This window comes from Haemaphysalis longicornis, unplaced genomic scaffold (assembly GCF_048455015.1).
Source record: "Haemaphysalis longicornis isolate Haplotype H1 unplaced genomic scaffold, Haemaphysalis longicornis Haplotype H1 scaffold_1, whole genome shotgun sequence".
NCBI classification, from domain to species: Eukaryota; Metazoa; Arthropoda; class Arachnida; order Ixodida; family Ixodidae; genus Haemaphysalis; species Haemaphysalis longicornis.
In genome coordinates this window covers 404,395,950-404,414,617 of record NW_027526203.1, presented here as the reverse complement: position 1 = coordinate 404,414,617, position 18,668 = coordinate 404,395,950, and the positions used below count along the sequence as shown (strand labels likewise).

The 18,668-nt window shown below is 51.2% G+C and overlaps 1 protein-coding gene across 3 annotated transcripts in view; it reads right to left on the bottom strand.

Annotated features, from left to right (window-relative positions):
• The window catches only part of LOC144155453 (protein tiptop-like), a 459,919-nt gene that overhangs the window by 162,855 nt on the left and 278,396 nt on the right, over nt 1–18,668 (bottom strand). Inside the window, exon 2 of one of the 3 annotated variants that reach the window (XM_077686901.1) lies at nt 12,656–12,709. The exons of the other annotated variants lie outside the window; for them this stretch is intronic. Within the exon in view, the coding sequence (XP_077543027.1) occupies nt 12,656–12,709 (54 nt within the window). The remainder of the gene's footprint in view (nt 1–12,655; nt 12,710–18,668) is intronic. 3 annotated transcript variants of the gene reach the window in all.

Here is an 18,668-nt window from a genome sequence, read left to right as displayed (position 1 = left end):
GGTCATGTCTAAACACTGGTGAAACGCCCTGAAGCTCTGCTTAAGTGCTGCCTGATGGTCCGTAGGTAACACACTACACTTTTTACACTGTCGACGCTGGCTAAGTCGTTTTCAAATTTTCAAATGTTGCGATTTTTACGCCACGAAGCTGCGCAGATATCAGCTGGGCTATGAGGTGCGCCGCGGTGGAGGGCTGTGGATTATCTTCGACCACTGGGGATCTTTAACGTGCGCCGAAATCTCGACAAACGGGCGTTTTCGTTTTCCGCTCATTAAAACGGCCACCGCGGCCGGGATCAAACCCGCGCCCGCGGGATAAAGTCGTATCGCTTTGTTTAAAAATGTGTGACATTTCCGAGCCAGCCGACTGGAGTCCTAAGACAGTCTTCAGTAGTCGCATTAAGGCCGACCTCCATGCAGCGAAGTTTCTCGGCGAACTTGGCGCGGCGGACGCCGTGGTTTGACGCGCCGCTCAGTTTTCGTCCACCCAACCTCCATGCAACGTGACACGGCGAACGCCGCCGACGGAAAACAGGACAGGAAGTACAACGAAGTACGAGGCTGTGATTGGCTGCGGCCTCAAAATGTAGTTTGCCGCTTCCGGTCGCGTTCGCCGCCATGCGTTCGACATCTAGCTCGCGTAGATCGCCGGCGAACAGCCGTATTTTCGACGCCGGCGGCAGAGCGGCCGCCGCCGGGCGACGTTCGCCGCCTTTTCGCCGACATTTCGCTGCATGAGGTCGGCCTTTAGACATTTTTGGCTTCGCTTTGAGCGGATGAACGGTCACATATTGCCGCGAACCATGTACGGGTTTGTTTATTTATTGTTTTTTTTTTTACTGCCGGGCCACGCCAGGCTGTGTTATCTACGTTCCAAGCAAAGCGCGTCTTGCATTCTTTATTTTTATGCCGCACGGACTATCACATTCAGATAAGCAGACTGTTTCGCCCTAACGTCGCTCGCCCAGAATAATCTTCTGTGATCTACAATGTTCTGGATGCGAATCGACGGTTCTAGAAACACTCGCACCGAAAGATAAAAGCCTGCAGAGCAGACGCCGCGGCATTCGGTTCGACGACATTCGCTTGCGCAAGTCACTTTGTTGACCGCTGCTTTGCCGCCTCTGTATTCTTTTGAGTTGTTAGGGGAGCACAAGTTCGCTCCAATAAACTTGTTTCTCCTGCAAGACAACTGCGTCGTCCTTGGCTTCGTGACAATATCCGCAAATGAAGACTTAAGAGAAGGGAATTTACCCAAACGAAATGACTACATTATACGATGGTTGTGACTGGTTACAGTGTTAGTAAAAGCTGAATGTGACATCACATATCCGACCGGAGGGTCAAATAAAAGGCGTCGGTGAGGTAAGGTAGTCGGAAAAAATGCAAATATATAACGGCGATCTAAACTGGTTAAAATAGGGCAAATAGCGAAAAATTATATGCAAGGGAGACGTCAAAGTAAATGTCCCAGCGACAGGAATACGACCCAGTTAATAACTAGGTCCCACTCTAAGAAATCGCCGCGGGCGGGTTTCACCACAACGCCCCAGACCGACCAATCATCGTGACCAAATGTGCGAATTTGGCGAATGATGAGGCCACGGCCAAGCATGCGATTAAAGTAACGAAAATAGAGTCTGCGGTGGGATGTCAGTGCTAGGCGTGCATTCGCGTTGTTGTCCCTACTTTCGTTACTTTAATCGCATGCTTGGACTCATCATTCGCCAAATTCGCACATTTGGTCACGATGATTGGTCGGTCTGGGGCGTTGTGGTTAAACCCGCCCGCGGCGATTTCTTAGAGTGCAAAGACAGTTACGATTATCCTTTGTACACTTCTTAAAGTTGAAAAAGATATTACGAGGACAAACGTATTGCATCAAAACTAAAGGTGAAGTAACTTAAAATGCACAACTCTGGTTGATACTCGTTGGAGCAGCTGTGGGTAAAAAATCGTGCGCCCCTCCGGCTAACGCCGACGATGGTTGAACGCGAAGCTTTCTCGTGATGGATTATTTGGTTGGCCAATTCCACACAGCGAGTATGTACGCACCACTTTTTTAGAATACCCACAGCAACTTTCGGATGTGCACTCCGTAGGCCTAACGTTCAGGTTTGGGGGGTACGGCGCGAATAGGTACCTGTTGCTGCGCGTTCGCTTAATGGAGCAATCGGATAGACGGCGGCTTCATAGCGCGAAGGACCCAGGTTTGATACCGGCCAAGGGAAGCGTTGTTTTTTTTCTTCCACTTCACCCACGATCATTCCGCATCTTCGTCCAAGAAAGTTGTCTTTCCTGGAGGGCGTATTGATGTACAACGGCATCAGTGGCGACACTAAAGCTTCGCTTAAAAAAAAAAGGCACGTGTGTACAAATAAGTTATTAGATTAAAAGTCTCGCGTATTGGAACCGCTTCCCAGTTTATTTGATAGTTACGACTAGTTACAGCATGGGTTTAAGTTCAAAGCGATGCCATTTATGTCGGTCCGATTGCCGAGCCAAGCGCTGCAGATTTAGTCCTTATTATCCCAGCCAACATGCAACTTTTTGCTCGGGCAGTATTTCCTCGTTGCGCTCATCACGCAGTGGGCGCCGAGATCGTGCTCTGACTCTTCATCTCGCTGTTCTCATCGCGAGGAGCGCAAAGAGATGCGGAATGCTGATCGCGTCCCTCGTGGTGGACGCATTTATCCTTCTTCTCAATACGAAGTGAGAAGAGCGTTCCCGATTCTGTCCCTGATTCGCGACAGAGAAGCGGAGACACGAACACAGCCCATTGTTCGACATTAGTGTTTTCAGCATGGGGCCGGGCTTTCTCGACCATAGCGCGGAAACAGAGTGGTATATATACATATGCGTCCTTCTTTTGGTGTTGCTGCGCATCGCGTTTTTCGAACTTGCCAGCCCGAACACTACGTACTCACGCAGACGCACCTTAAGGAGACAGACAACCGATTCTTGTCGTGTATATGTCCACTATCCCAAATGAAAGGCCATCCCTTAAAGCACCGTAACGGGAAACGGTTCTGCTGATAACGCCCTGGAACTTTTTAAATAAAAAATTTTAGATCTACGAGCTGTATGTGTGTCCCCTCCGCGCCACCCCCCCCCCCCCCTTCCCCCCCCAAAAATAATGCTGGCAACCATGACATACAGTAGCCCGGCAACATACTTTTGTCTGTATGCGAGATGAAAAGCGGTATTTAAAAACTTGTCACAAGCTAAAAAAGATTGTGAATCATAGGCTTTCTTAATCTTTAATGCGTATTTTTTCATCACTAGTCTATTTTGCACGAACGTGCCATCTGTTGGGATGTACGATAGGTAGAATGGTGGCTTCATGTTATGGAGGTCGGTAGTTCGATTCTCCCCAAGCGCGTTTTTTTTTTTTTTTTAAGTTGCCGCTGGCATTTTTGGAAACTGAAAACGAATATTTCGACAGAAGAAACGCCCCTGACTCAGGCACAATCGCCAAAGCTTCTTCACTGGGTCTGTTTGCTGAACGCTGCCGTTGATTCTGGGCATGGAGGTTCAGATAGCCACACTGAGAGCAACCCAGCTGCGGCGGGCAGCGTGTCTAAATTTTTCAAAAGAATGTTGAAAAATACATACACAATTTAAACTTACACAAATACTTGTGTTAAAAGGCTTTCAGAAGTGAATAAACGTTTCAGCAGTTTCAGTAGCTGCAAGGTTTGCGGGTCACGTGACCGGGACACATATTGTAGTGTCAAGTTTCTACACTACGAACCGCCACTCTTCAGATTTCGGAAAGTTTAGTGCCAAATTAAATTTTTTTCCGCCAATTTGTTTATAAATTGCTTGTTGTTACCCGAATACATAAGCCGCTGGCTTTCATATGAGCTAGAGAACATATACGCGACAAAAATCGGTGGTCCGTCCCTTTAACGCTGCTTCTGCCAAGACCGGAAGACTTTTCTTCCATTGCTGCCGTAATCCTCGATATCATCAGCCTCTAGTCCGCCACAGAAAGCATTTATCTATGCACTATCGCCTATCATTAACGAAACCTTACGATAAGTTACGTGGCTGCACGCAAGGGCCTTCCCTCATACGATGGCTCTAATTTAGGGCCCCCTTGAGGTTCGCATAAAATGAGATTGTGTCTTCCAATCTCTGACGCCGCTGGGGTTTACAGGAAATAGAGCAAAAAGGTAGCCGTTTTATAGGCAAAAGTTCTGCAACTGGTGGCAATAAGGTACATAGACGTCATAAAAAAGTACGTGGTGTCTAGGGTACAATTTTATAATGCAGCTCGCGCTTTCAAAGAAATTAAAATGACCACTGACATCTTATTACAACGATCACATGGGAATGATGACTCCAAGCGCTGTACCAAGTTGCTAGCAGGCATACAACCTAGCGGCTCACGTCTACCGTGCAGCAAAATGGATGTTTCGCGTTAGAACGAAGAGCTAACACACGTGGCGGGAAACTTCCGGCACGTTTCTATCGCGTCTCATCGATCATGGAAAATACCGCAAGCCGGGCGACGACCAAGGACGCCCTGCGCGCCCGATTCGCACCAAGATGGAGACAGAGAATTAGTGAGCCCTCATAAGAGCTGTTGTTCCCGCCGAAAGAGGGCGGCAACGAGGGGACAGTCGTGAGTGAATTACAGCTGGAAAAAGGAAACGACGCGGGGCCAATAATTCTTCGCCGGATGTCATAGGCTGAGCCAAGGCCGTCACTGCCGGCAGCAGCAGAAAAAGGCAGGCGGCGGTCCCACGCTGCTGCCGTGCGTCAGCGCCGCGCGTGGGACAGCCCGGACCTGGAGGAAGTGCCAAACGAGTGTAATTGCGTATTCGGCTCGTGTCGCGCACCACTTTGTTTTCTTCGAGGCGTTCTCTTTGTTTCCCGGCGTCGGCCAGAGCGCGTCCCCCGATAAGGCGGCCGCCCATTTTTATAGCACCGGCCCGGGGGACACAGGGGCCGCCATCAAAGGCGCCGCACGCTCAGCTGCCATGCATCAGCGCACGTCAAGCGTGACGCGGCCAGGTCGTCAAAAACTCGGACCAGACGACCGTAGATCGTCGCCGCGTCCGGAGGAGACGCGCCGCCAGCCAAATGTTGTCTCAAGGAGCCCCCGTTCTACGCCACGGCGATCGCCAGTGGGCCGTGCCCGCCGCCGCCGCCTCCTTGCGTCAGCGGCGAATCCAGAAGACGCGCGGTGCCTTATTCGGCGTCTTTTCGCGGACTGTTTCCGTCTCCCATATCGCTGGCACCGGCGATCGCGGGGCCACTGCGAGCAGCGCCCTGTACGGCCGAAAATAACACGCCCAGGACGGGCGGGTAAGGGGTCTCCCAGGGGAAAAGGATTGCTACTGTTCGGCGAGCATTCGACTCATGCGCTTCTACTTTCGTGACTTCCTGCACCTCGCACTGTCTGTGCTGCTCTGACCGCAATTAACAAACGCGCTCCCGTATGTTCTCAATCAAACATCCACTCAAAGGAATGACAGGGGTGAAAATCTAGTTTGTTCGGTAAACCAGATAGGCCTATAGACATAGCATATACGTCTTGGCATTGTTACGCATATTTCTTTATTCTTTTACGCAGTCTTGCGACTTCTGCTTCTAACGTTGATCGTGCGGTCGTCATGAAGCTGATGAGGCAGCTGTCACCGCTCCGACTACCGCGGTCAGAGCGGTGACCATGTGCACGGTGACAACGGTGAACCCTGAGCAGGCACGTTCACGGTTTATGCTTACGGGCACCTGGCCTCCTCTGCGTACACAGCTACCATTTCACCCCCCCCCCCCAAAAAAAAAATTCCTGGAAGCTTGCACTCACGCGCAAGACTCCAATGGCGAAGTTGCAGGTGAGCGTTGAAGGACACATAGTTAAGCTTCGTTGTTTATTGCATAGTGCTAGTCGTCGTCGTCGTCGTATGTGTCGAAGAAGTCGTTTTCCCGAGTGGTGGGTGCAAAGCCACTGCGCAGAAGCTGCCACGCGAAGGACTCTTCTGCGATACTGAGCGCATGCGCACGACGACACGAAGACTGTCTCATACGAACGAACCGAGAGGCGCATGCTGTGACGTGCCTTATCGTTCGAGCAACTGCCATCACGCGTCTTTCCGTGGTCTAGCGAATCTTGCGACAGCTGCGGGACAGCGTTCCTCTCGGGTAGCTCACTGCCAAACCGAAGTTACGGCCAGTAACAGCAGCTCCGCTGTTAAAAGGTAACTGTGGGCAAAATCTTCGCCTCATTCATCGCGTTACGGTGTAGCACGCCTCGGAGCAGTGATGGATCCGAGAAGAAAGACGCAGCACTTCGCTCAGTTCGAGGAAAGAATGTGAACTCGAGTACGCCTCCCCGCGAAAACGTGTCAGTGAGTACGGGAACCCGGTCCGGCCTGAACTTTCCAACGTCAATGGCGAGCCAAAAGCGATCCTACGCGAAGCACATCGCTCGGAACGGGTTGCCGCCGACGGCCTGTTTTGAACAGACGAGCTGGCACTCATTCCCCGCGGTTCCCCCTTCTGCCTGCCGGTGCGCCACTGCCACTACACCTATCAGCTGCTTGATCAAAGTCGCATGTGCACTTCGGGGTGGCTACAGCGCAGCCGAGGAATTTCCCAAGAGCGGACAGAATAAAGGTACGCGTAAAAAAAAAAAAAAAAAAAAACAAAAAAAACACGGGAAGCCGGCCCGGTAAGGATGTCTCATATTCTGTAGATTCCGCAGATATGTATTCCTTCTTTTTGTTTTTTTAATTTTCCTATTTTGTTCAATTTTCCCAGCGAAGTTCCAGATTAAACTTAGTCTAGTACAGTTGCTGGCTTGTATCACATGCAGGACGCGTCTGATTTGGCTTCTCGCAAGCTGGAGGTTCTCAAGGAAACTTGTTATCATAACCACAACTGCGTTTCAGTTAATACAAGCATGCTGAAGGAAGGTAGGAGAGGGGTGTATGTAAAATCTATAGTCCTGACCCAAAATTGCCGTATCACGTTCCCTCTCACAGCTCTGTGCATTAATTGACCAGCGGAAGCATGAGGACATCTCAGCTGTGTATAGAAATGTCTAATCTTGTATGAACCGACACAATCTGTGCCTTTCCTCATAATGTTGCGTAGTTCGTATGAGATTGGTTGATTTAATTATATTCATCGGCTGCAGTTTTGCGCCCACCCACCCAACCTCGCATAGAAGAGGGAGGAAAGGGGCACGCACAGCCACGTACTCGTTACTCTCTTAGGCATCCTAGAAGGCACTCGCATAATTTTTTGTACATATGTGCGCAACGATCATTGCTTTTTACAACGCAATGAGTGGCTTCGTTGGAAAAGACGGAGAGGATCACCTAATGAAAATATATCCACCCTCGGCACTGCAGTTCGTTCTCCAACCTCTCGCTCTCTCTATGGAATGATCTGAAAGGTCCAGCCATCGCGTCTTGTTGTCTCGGCAATAACATCATCCTTCCCACGAGTAGTGCACGCTGGCGTATGATTTAGAACGTCAAGAATATTATGTGGCAAAAACCCGGAGACGCCGTCAGAGAGGCTCAAGACGCAGGTTGCTAGGTGACGCTCGCCATTCCCGAAGAGCAATGTGCGGCGAGCATTAAGCGAGCAGCGTGTCGTCGATCAATGCAACAAGCGGTGGGTGCGCACGGCCAAGGAGACGCAGCCTGGGATGCAGCGGCACCGGAACGCGCTTCTCCCTTTCTAAGGAGGCAGGCGAAATTCTTGCAAGACGCGTGGAGCCCTGACATATGGTTTTCTCTCGAAAGAAAATCTGCGCTCCGGGAGAGGAACATTCATCAGCAGGGAAGCAGTGACGAACGGACGGACTGCCGTGAGCCACTGCAGCCGAATGCGGGGCGCCAGACGTTGATGTATCCGAGTCATGTGGGGCCGCTGCCACCGACGATTTGTCATCCGAGCTCGCGGCCCAGAGCGCGCGCACAAAGGAAACGCTTGAGGCGCACCATCCACGCCCCTGCCTGAGGATGCGCCGCGCCGGCGATGTGACCAGCGCACATGACCAGCGCACACCACACATGTGCACCCTGCCGCCTCCCGCTTCTTGGTGCAAACGTCGTTCCTGGCTGAGGTCCTCAGCGCTGCCGTGCGGGCTCCCTTGTCGCTCGCGGAGGCCGGTGTGCGGTGCACAGGGCTTCCCGAGATCCACCCGGCTTGTTGCCCCCGTAGTATGTCGTGGCGCGGAAATTTCGTGGCCCTTCTGGAAACTCGAAAAGGCCTCCGGGTACGCATTTTGTGTGCCTGCGCGTCTACGAATATATAAACGCTTTGTGTCCGTCCGATCCTATTGGCGTTCGACCATATACTTCCAACACTGTGCAGATGAAATCCTGAAAATCCAGTAAGCAGAATGCAACATTTCTTTTTTTTTGTACGTGCCTTTGGCTTTGTGTACGTGCGTGCACGCGTGTGCATATATGTGCGTGTGTTCGTGTGGGCGCGCCGCCGATCGCCACAGGTAACTCACCAAGAAACACGAGAGGCCATTCTAAAAAACCCGCCCGTATACTTCGACATAGTATGCCATCCGCGCTATAAGCATACGAAGTCGAACCGCAAATAGCGGTGCTAAAAGAAACAAACAGACTCAGGGTAAAATTTGGGTGCTATCTCTCTGGAGCACCTCACCGCATGCTCAAAAACTACAAATAACAGCGCTAAAAAAAGGACTTACCAGTTGACGTGCCACGAATGAAAGAAGAACGTTTCTACTATCCCGCATACCTACGCATGCACTCAGGCATGCGCGGACACACAGCTCACAGAGAGCCAACGTCCGGGTACCAAAGGAAGCAGGAGTATTCGTCTAACTGCGGAAACGTCGTTAATTACGCATAAAAAAAGGCACGAGGAAAACAGCAGAGGGTGCTGCGTGTGCAAAACAAATATCCGCGCACAAAAGTGGACCATCAGGGCCCGTGGACGCTGCGAGCGCAGTGCAGCCCGTAAGCGCCATAAGCCTTCCGCAGACGGCGGGCGCCCTGAGGCCGCGAAGCAACCCAGGCGCTCGTGCATTTTATCGCGTGAGACCGAGCGAGCCACAGCGTTGCCGCGGAGCTCGGAGTCACTTCATCACTCGGCGGGAGGCAGTGTACCCCCCGTGAGACATGGCGGCAGCGCTGAGCGAGCACAGCGCGCGTCGATCTCTCGGCCAGCAGATCGAATAGCCAAGCGGACAACGCTGCAGGCGGTCGGACGCAGCAGCGGCGGCCGGGAAACGAGGAGTGGCCGCGATTAAGACGCCCGGCCGCAGATCTCCTCCACCTGCTCTTGTTTCGCCCAGGCTGCGCCCAAGGGATGCGACACCGGCACCCAACTGGACAACTGCTGCTGTGCGTGCACGTCACTCTAGAATGTACTCGCCACGGTCAAAGTCTGCCGCGATGAGACCACAGTGGAAGCTTACGTAGGCGTGCCCATCCACGGCTCCAGGACGCATACTCACGATTGAAAAAAAAAATGCAAAACGCTGGCATCACATCTGAATGCTGACAGTGAACGGCGATGAGAACGTGTTTGATTGCGATGTTTCTGCTAGAGGCGTTCCGAAGACAAGTCGGTGGCGAAATCGCACCAAGCGGTTTCCTCTCCTTTCCAGTATTCAGCTTAGTTCGCCGTACCAAGACTGAATGCCACTGTCTGACAGTTTACTGTGTTGACCGGGAAGAATAACACACTGTGTTACTCTTCCCGGTCTGGGTAACTAGCTTCTAATCTAGCCTTTCTTATATTCTTCGCAAGCACAAGCTGCCTTGCAATTGGGTTAGCTTTATTCCGCAGCATGCTCAACTGCAGTCCTTCAAGCGGCCTTGATTGCCGATCGAACGGATATTGAGAAGGTGGATGCAACGCACGCCCTGTGCAAATGTGCCTTCTCATGCGACACAGTGGCGTTGGGATGCGGCGCGCACGGCCGCAGAACCGAGCCAAGTCCTCGGTTCACCGACTCAAGTCGTGACCGGCGGGGCACTTGCCGTCGCCACGCAAATAACCTCGGCCGCGGAAACAAATCCGATCAGCCACGTACAAGGGTCGTCGCTCCACGCGGAACTGAGACGCCGCCGGCATGAGATGTGGAATTTTCGGCCACTTTGTCGCCCAAGAGGAGAAACGCCCAAGCATTTTTCGCGACAGATGTACAGGCCCGCACTCTCCCAAACGGCAGCTCTTTCCGCCCGGGCAGAACCGAGGCGAAATTATTGTCGCGCAGCCGGTTCCGATACACTCGGCGGTTTCGCCAGAATGTTTGCAGGGTAAACCGTACGGTATGCAAATCGTACCAGGTTGGGGGACTTTGGTTTTCTAAGTCCGTCCCCGGCGCGGTGAACAACACCGGTCTCCAGTCAGGCGCGATGCCATCTTGGATTAGGACGGGCCCGCTCTGTTTCCCAACTAGCAAAACCAGCCGCTGTAACGAAGAAACATAACGCCATAATATGCGCGCATTCTTTTCTGGCTGCCTCGGCCGTCCTTCCCCAACGCGGCTGTCAGTGAACTTTAGTGAACCCTTTCGAGCTCTGGGCGCTTAACCGCGGTGTCGCCGCCGACCGGCAAACGAGGCACAGCAGCGCAAAAACAACGCCCCTCCCCTGCAGGGCGCGCTATTGCCGCGGCCGGAATGCGGCCCTTTCTTTCCTCGGTGAGGAGCCAGGTACGATGACGGCACGACCTTCGAACCGCGATCGCGTGACAACAGCGGCGGCAGCCGGCTCGCGGACACACTTGGACGACGCCGTCAGTGCAACTGGGCCGTGACCGCACCGTATTAGCATCTCTTTCCGCGTCTGCCTGCAACGTCCCCAACGTCCTCCCTCCCACCGGGCTTTGGGAAAACAGGCGGCGCGATAGGGGCACGTATCCGACGCGCCAGTCACGGTGCGCGGACACGCGGCGAGATGAGGAGGCCGTTGTCATCGGCCGGAAGATCTCCCCGATCTCTAAATCTGCCAACGATTTCGCGACCCCCCCCCCCCCCCCCGAGAAGGGGGCCTCACCCAACGCACCAACGAGCATGTATGTGGAGTGGCTCGGTGCGCGAAATCACGTACCTCGAACGTTGCGCTGCAAATTTTATATGCAAAAATGTAGCTATAATAATAATAATAATAATAATAATAATAATAATAATAATAATAATAATAATAATAATAATAATAATAATAATAATAATAATAATAATAATAATAATAATAATAATAATAATTTTGAAATGTCGCGCTCTTTTACAGCGGCCCAGAATGGATGCTTCGCTCACATCAAGACGCGGGCAGCCCCGTCTGGTGCTGAATATTTGAAGCACCGCTCGAGCCACTGAAAGGACTCAGGGGACTTTCGAGCCTTAATACGGAACCAAAATTAAAAATGGCACTGCTTTTGCCGCAAGACAATTCTCAATAAACGAAAAAGACATGTAAATAAACAAGCGAAGGGAAACGAATTCAATAAAGAAAACAATGCTGCTTGCGATTCGTGGGTATCTTTGTATCAATAATAGTGATCTCATGTCCTTTACTCCCACTGTACTTGTATTGGACAAACCACTAGCAGTAACAAGAGTTATGTTTTTTTATAAGTGTTCTGGCGGCTCGTGATTTGTACTACGTAAGTGCACCCGGCTCCCCAGCCGCTTTTACTACGAAACAAAAGCCCTTTTACCATTGTTATGACGTTCTATGCTGCACGTTTAGCCGCCACCGTATAGTGTTCTCAATATGACTCATATCTTGTCGCCAAGCCAACGAAATGAAACTCACACTGTGCTAGCCCCTGTAAAGTCATTTGTGCTGCTTGTCTGTCTTACCTGAAGAATCAAGTAATCTCTGTACAGATCTACGCTACACGCACTGGAAACATTTAGCCCGTTGCAGCTTTTGTTCCACTGCACAGAGTTCGCAGCTCTTCAACTTCCTAGCCAGATGTCGGCTCCAAGATGCTGGGGAAAAAGTTGGCCCCATATCTGCTTGCTCCTCTGCGAATGACTTCCAAAAACGATAGCGTTTCTGCCACCTTTGTCAGGTAACGCCCCCTCCTCCCGCCGCGCTCCCTCCCATGATCAATTCCCTTTCCTCCTCTCCTACGCTTCCGCCGCATCCTTCCCCTCCCTCTGTTAATACCCTCTTCCGGTCCCCATTCAGCTCCCCCCCTCCCCCTTTTCCGCTCTAAACCTTCCTCGTCCCCTTTCACCCATTCTCTCTGCATCGTTCTCTACACCCTCCGTCAACCTTTCCTTCTCCATCCCCGCTCGTGTTTCCCCTTTCTACACATCTAGCCCTCCCCTTGGTACACCTCTCACCCGCTTCACGCGGTTATAATCCTATTTTAATTTAAATTAATATGTCATTTAGTGCAGGAGATCTCCAGGAGTTTAGAAACTATCAGTGGGACCTCCTATTGATGACTAGAGCAGGTACAGAATTAATTACACGCCACTGGTGTGTCACGTGACCCACCAGTTGACGGTGTGTCAGAGACCCACTAGCGGGCAAATCCCCCAGTAACATTTCTGGCTGATTCGGGTGACAGAAAGACCGACAATCCAAAAGTTTCGCGCCCCGAGAAGAAAAACATGCATTTTGTTAACGATGCGTGAATGCGCACGGCCTCTTAACTATGCATCACATATTCAGCTGTCACGTACCCCTTTCGATCACACCAGCGTCCAGAGGCTGCTCAGACAACGGAAGGGACTCACCTGCAAAAGTTTAAAAAGAAAGAAAATGGCAGTTGTTAGAGACACCAACTATCCACGAAGAACTCGTTTTAATAGTGAACACTGAATATTACACTTTCATATCAGCAGATACACTTCTAATCCTATACATTTTAAATTCTACAAATGCGAGCGTGCTGCAAATGAACCAAGTGCACATAAACATGACCGACAAATGTCACGCATATTACGAGTTCACCCAAAATCTCTCGACCAGCAGCCGCTTACTATATATAATCTATGCAATTTTGGAACACTGTGTCCGAGTGGTTACTGAAGTGGTGATGACGCGGTTAGGAAATTAGTTCAGCGTCGCTTCGCATATGACGCTCAAAGAACCCATTGTTCTGTCATACGCAGTCAATCAATCCGCAGCGCCGCTTGTTACGACCTATCTCTAAACGCGTAGTCACTTTGGAGCAGGCCGCCGTTGCGTGCCGAGGTCTACCCTTGAGGTACGTGCACACTAGCGTCGAACTTGCCGTGCCGCCCTGCCATCGGCCGCCAGAGGCGTCGCCCACGCTGCGGGTGAAGGCTGCGGCGCGAAGACGCTGGCGGCCGTCGGAAGGGCGGCACGGCAAGTTCGGCGCTAGTGTGCACGTACGCTTAAGACGTACGGAGGCGAAACCGGGCCACTTCGCGACTGGCCGTTGCTGCACTCATACGCCTCATGCCAGGCGCATTCCTGCGGTACGGCATGCCGGTTTCCCCATTGTACCCTATAGCGAGCCACGACTAACCGAGGACAGTCCAGATCTGGGAGAAGGTGACCCCTCTCTGACGTGCCGCGGGCCCGCTCACGACATTTTCCTTCGCCTGAGCATGCCGGTCGCGTGGACCAAGCATGGTTTCTCGCTTTTACGGGACCGACCTCAGCTCCGTGTACAAGATGGCGCTGAACCCTAAAGTCCTGCACCCTCAGTCATGACAACACCCTTTCTCTACTCGTCTCTGTCTCTTTCCGTCCACCGGATCGACTATAGTGGGTGCAGAACTATAGTTCCGCGCCAACGGCTGAGTCACTGCACTGTTCTCACGCCATGGGTGGTGACGTCACCGGTAGTGACGTCATAACATCCGCTAACGTCACTGCCGGTGACGCCGCTTTGGCCTCCCCCTCCCCCCCACCCCCACTCATAAATGAGCAACAGATTTCAGCCAATGCGCTTGCAGCACTTGCTATGGTCTCTTGCTCAACTTCAAGGAGCCACGTGACCGAGAGGTTTAGGCCAGTCACAAACCCATGGCGAGGGTCGTGTAGGTGACTTTATGACAACAATAAAGGCATTATTATTGTCATGATCGTCTACATCAGCGCACGTTGTTTGATTTGCTTTAAAATTAATTTTGGCTATGAAGTTGGCTTCTCCGCCACGCGTTTCATGAGTCTTGCGGACGAGCGGCGACGTCGACGGCTGAGAAATTCCGCTTTGTATATTAAACTTTCGCTCTAATGTTTTATTACTGCGTCAGTAATATGTTGGGCATGTCGGCAAAATTTTCGTATCGATCCGCGTCCCTCTAACAGAGCGAGCGACGGAAAGCATTGGACTATAGAGGGGAAAGAGCGCTTGGAGGGAGCTGCCTCCTAGAGGGGAGAGAGTTCCCTTGCAACGCTGGCGGTGTTGCCAGGGGGACGACAAGTCGAAGTGCGGCTCGCCAGCTTCGTCCGCCTCGACGGGACCCGTGACGGTGTACAAGGGACGTGCGAGAAACGCCGCGTTGCAGACTTCGGACACGGAAGCAAGGCGTGCGCATCGGGCCGAGCCTTAAGTTCGATACACACACACACACACATAGATACACACAGACACACAGACACACACACACACACACACACACACACACACACACACACACATATATATATATATATATATATATATATATATATATATATATATATATATATATATATATATATATTGTATATGTAGCGAATCAGACTAGGAAATGAGGGGCTCGTTGAAAATAACACAGAAATAACAGTTGGCAGTCAAGAAAACCTCGAAAGCAAAGGGGAGGATGTGGTAAAGAATTTGGAAAGAAAGCAAGTGGAGAAAAAATGCCCGCCGGGTGTGATCCGAACCCACGAACTCCAAAATACCGGTTTGGTGCGATAACCACTACGCTACCGGCGGGCTGTTTCCCCACCACTTTCTCGGGTATTTATGTTAAGGTATTTTTTGTTTCCTGCACTTGGGGGTGGTAGCCAGCGCCACTCCGACTACTCGGGGTGAAGTGGACCTTCTTTTTAACCCCCGGGCCGTGACTCGAGTGTCTACGACATGTCGAGAGTGGTCGGCCAGCGTTGAACCCTCTTAAGCTTTCTATGGCACCAAGACTGCCAGAACAGAGGCCCTCGCTATGCATGTAGCGAATCAGACTAGGAAATGAGGGGCTCGTTGAAAATAACAGAGAAATAAGAGTTGGCAGTCAAGAAAACCTCGAAAGCAAAGGGGAGGATGTGGTAGGTCATTGAAACAGATAAAGAATTTGGAAAGAAAGAAAGAAAGTGGAGAAAAAATGCCCGCCAGGTGGGATCCAAACCCACGACCTCCAGAATACCGGTCTGGTGCGACCGGTCTGGTCGCACCAGACCGGTATATATATATAAATATATATATATATATATATATATATATATATATATATATATAGAGAGAGAGAGAGAGATAGACTTTCATGCTTTTCAGCCCCTTGCGGGAGGCCCAGCAGCCGAGGCGTTTGAGTCTCAGCTGTGGACCTCAGCCGGTGCGTACGTTGCCAAGCTCTCTTACCTCAGCGACACGTGTGAGAACAGCCCCCCCCCCCCTCCCCACCCACACCCCCTCCTCCCCAGATCCGCCCGCACCGAGCCCCCGGCGCCCTCGTGGTCATGTATTCTTAAAGGTCTACCGATAGATCCTGAAACACACGTAAAAACGACCAGTTTCCAACAGCGCAATGGAAGAACGGGCAGAAGTTGAGGTTTTTGCATGCATTGGCTACACGGGGGTACGCCATCTGGCTGGCCTGCAGGTTATTTTGGATAATTGGAGGATCGTTAACGTTCACCGAAACCTAGTGCAAGCTACAGGTATCGTTTTTTGCGCCTGTATCACAACAAACAGCCACTGAGACTGTACACCTGGGCTCAGCAGCGCAACGTTGTATTGAGACGACGCAGCGGCTGGTAACACAACCTGATGCTGCAAGACGTAGGCAGAGGATATGAGTTCTAAATGGGCATTGGATAAGTCCACGTGCTTCCTTATTGCTTCGCACTGTAGCTGCTCTCAAGTGAAGTTTACAAGTAGGTTGTGAATAATAACGCCGCCTCCAAAGCAGCCAAAGGCACGCACTATATCGTTGTCAATGTAAAAGGAAGAAAACTGCTCGCCAGAAAAATGCGTGAACAAAACCACGTAATGTGCTGTAAGTAAAGAACAGAGCCGTGTACACGTAACTATAATGAACCGTGAGCGCTGACAACCTAACCGTAGTCGTTCAAAGCCGTTCCGCAACGTAGCAGATAATCAAACCTCAACGAGATCCCCTAAACATAAAATAGATCCATTAATATCACGAATGCTTGTAGTAAAAAAACGCAGAGACAAAATAGAGGGGACGTTTTAAAAATCTTCAAATTGGCAATTCGGTCGTCCATGGAACACACAAACTATGACTGGACGTCTTCGGATTAATTTATGCCACCTGGGGATCTTCAACGGGAGGCAGAATCACTCACACGCGGTTGTTTTTAAAAAAAGAAAACGGTTGCCGCGTAACGTGCGAAAGAAAAAAAAGAAGACAAAACAGAAAAAAAACTTGCAATGCTTTAATTGATGAGCCCACCGCTTGCACGCTAGCATGAACGCAGCGCCACTGCACAACTGACTGTGGGTCACGATCCCCAGGGGGTGGCAGAAGGCTTGGCTACTTGATAAAGGCCCGGCTGATTCCTTGTGCACTCGATTCTGTCAGAGCTCATTCAGGCTGACCTTACTGACTATCACATAAAATTACTGAGCGACGTCCGCGCACACACGACTCTTGCAGTAAAATTCAATGACTCTTGGCGTCGCGAACAATCAAACATCTAGTTAGATCAGGAACCCGGCTTTAATACTTTTGTGGATAATTTCTCTTTTTTAGCTGGTTTACTTTTATAATGAGCGCTTATAGACACTCAGGCCCCATTTCTTTTGGCAAGAAGCCCATTAAAAATGAATACTGCATCATCCCTTGGTTTGCTTGACTCAATGACTTACAATTGTTTTTACGCGATTGCATGCGTACTGCATACGCGAGATTTTTGTCGGTGCTACAACGGGTGGTTTTGTAGAATTGCCCTATGCAATGAGGAGAAACTTTCTATTGGGTGGTAATGACCTGCTTGATGCGCAAAGAGCATTCCCGATTCTTCCTCTAACACCCCGAACAACAACAAACATAGCCACGGCGAAAGCGCTATAAATCGCAAGAACATGGAAGAAGCTTGGCTGCGTCACACCTCGGCGGAGGCTATGAACCCTTACGACGAAGGGAGCTGCGTTGTGGCTGGATTGACTTGCGCACCGCTCGTGAGCTCCGGCAGCTCCGTCAGCAGGCAAGCGCTGTCACCAGGCGCGCGCAAGCGCGGGTGGCGGATTCGCGGCAAGTATTCGGCGCAGTCGGCCGCACAATGAGGATTCGCGATGCGCGTATCCATCATAAACGCCGCCAAAAGCCGCAACCTGCGACAGCCCCCGGCCGGCTTCAATGCGGGGCCGACTTTTTGCCCCGGCCTGTGCCGTGTACTTCGTGACACGCACCGCCGGAAAGACGCAACCTGCGCGAGCGTAACGGCTTGGTAAACAATGGACGGAGTGCGGGCGGCGCCACGCCTCGACGCTGCGAGTCGCGGAAGTATACGCTGTCGCCTCAAGTGTCCACTGTTCCGCCAGGAGACAGGCCCTGTCAAAGACGAATTGGTCTCAATTACTGTCGCGCCGACGCGCATGTGTTTGGCCTGTCGGAAATGCGTGAGGGGAGCAGCGCAGTGCGACCCGCAACGAGCCGAATCACGCGAACCGGAATTCACGACAGCAGTTGCTCGTCTCAATTCGTTCGTCATGACGCCTTTGCGTCATGCACTTGGCTGAAGGAAGTCAGTACCATGGTATCGTCACGGAAAATGTGCTAGTCAGAACCGCTTATAACACGGAATCGAGAGTGCGGACGACTTAATTATGGGACGTTATCCGGGACTTGACGAAGAGTGTGCGCACTGAGCCGATACTCTGCAGTCTTCTGGTTTCACGAGTTACTCTGTGGAGGGTAACGGAACGCACACACAAGCCAGGACACACCAGCAGCCCCCCTCCCTCCCTTCTCTTATCTGCACCCCAACCTTCGAGCAGTGGGAGGCTGCGCTGTCTATAGATCGGACCTTGAGACCAGCAGCCGTTGGTGAACCGGGCACGCAGGACGAAAGCCACTGCAGCGGCCCTGCACTGAGGGCCTCTCCCGCTTCCAAGCACAAAACTCTGTTTCTTTGAGAAAAAAAAGAAACGTTTTCCCCCATCACCACTAAAATGTTAATAAGAGTACGGGCATATCCGCACTACAGCTGGCCAATGTGAAGGCTGAGCATTACAACCTGTGCACAATGTCTTGCAAAATCAGTGAAAATCAAAAACCCGAGTTTACGCAGTACTATCACCTTGAACGGGAAAATAGGCGACACAGTAAGCCTACGTTTTCAAAGTCTCGCAAAATCCGTGAAAATATAAAAGTTGCGACACAAAGAGCTAGCCTACGTTTTCTACAAAGCTTACAAAGACGAGAGATGCAAAATCATGTGAGGCTGAGCGTAAAAGGAAAGCGTCATGAATTAAGATAACAACATTGTGTAGAAGCACGTCCAAGATGGAATAAAGAGAAAAAATCAGGTATAATTCCGCTTTCGAAGCAATTG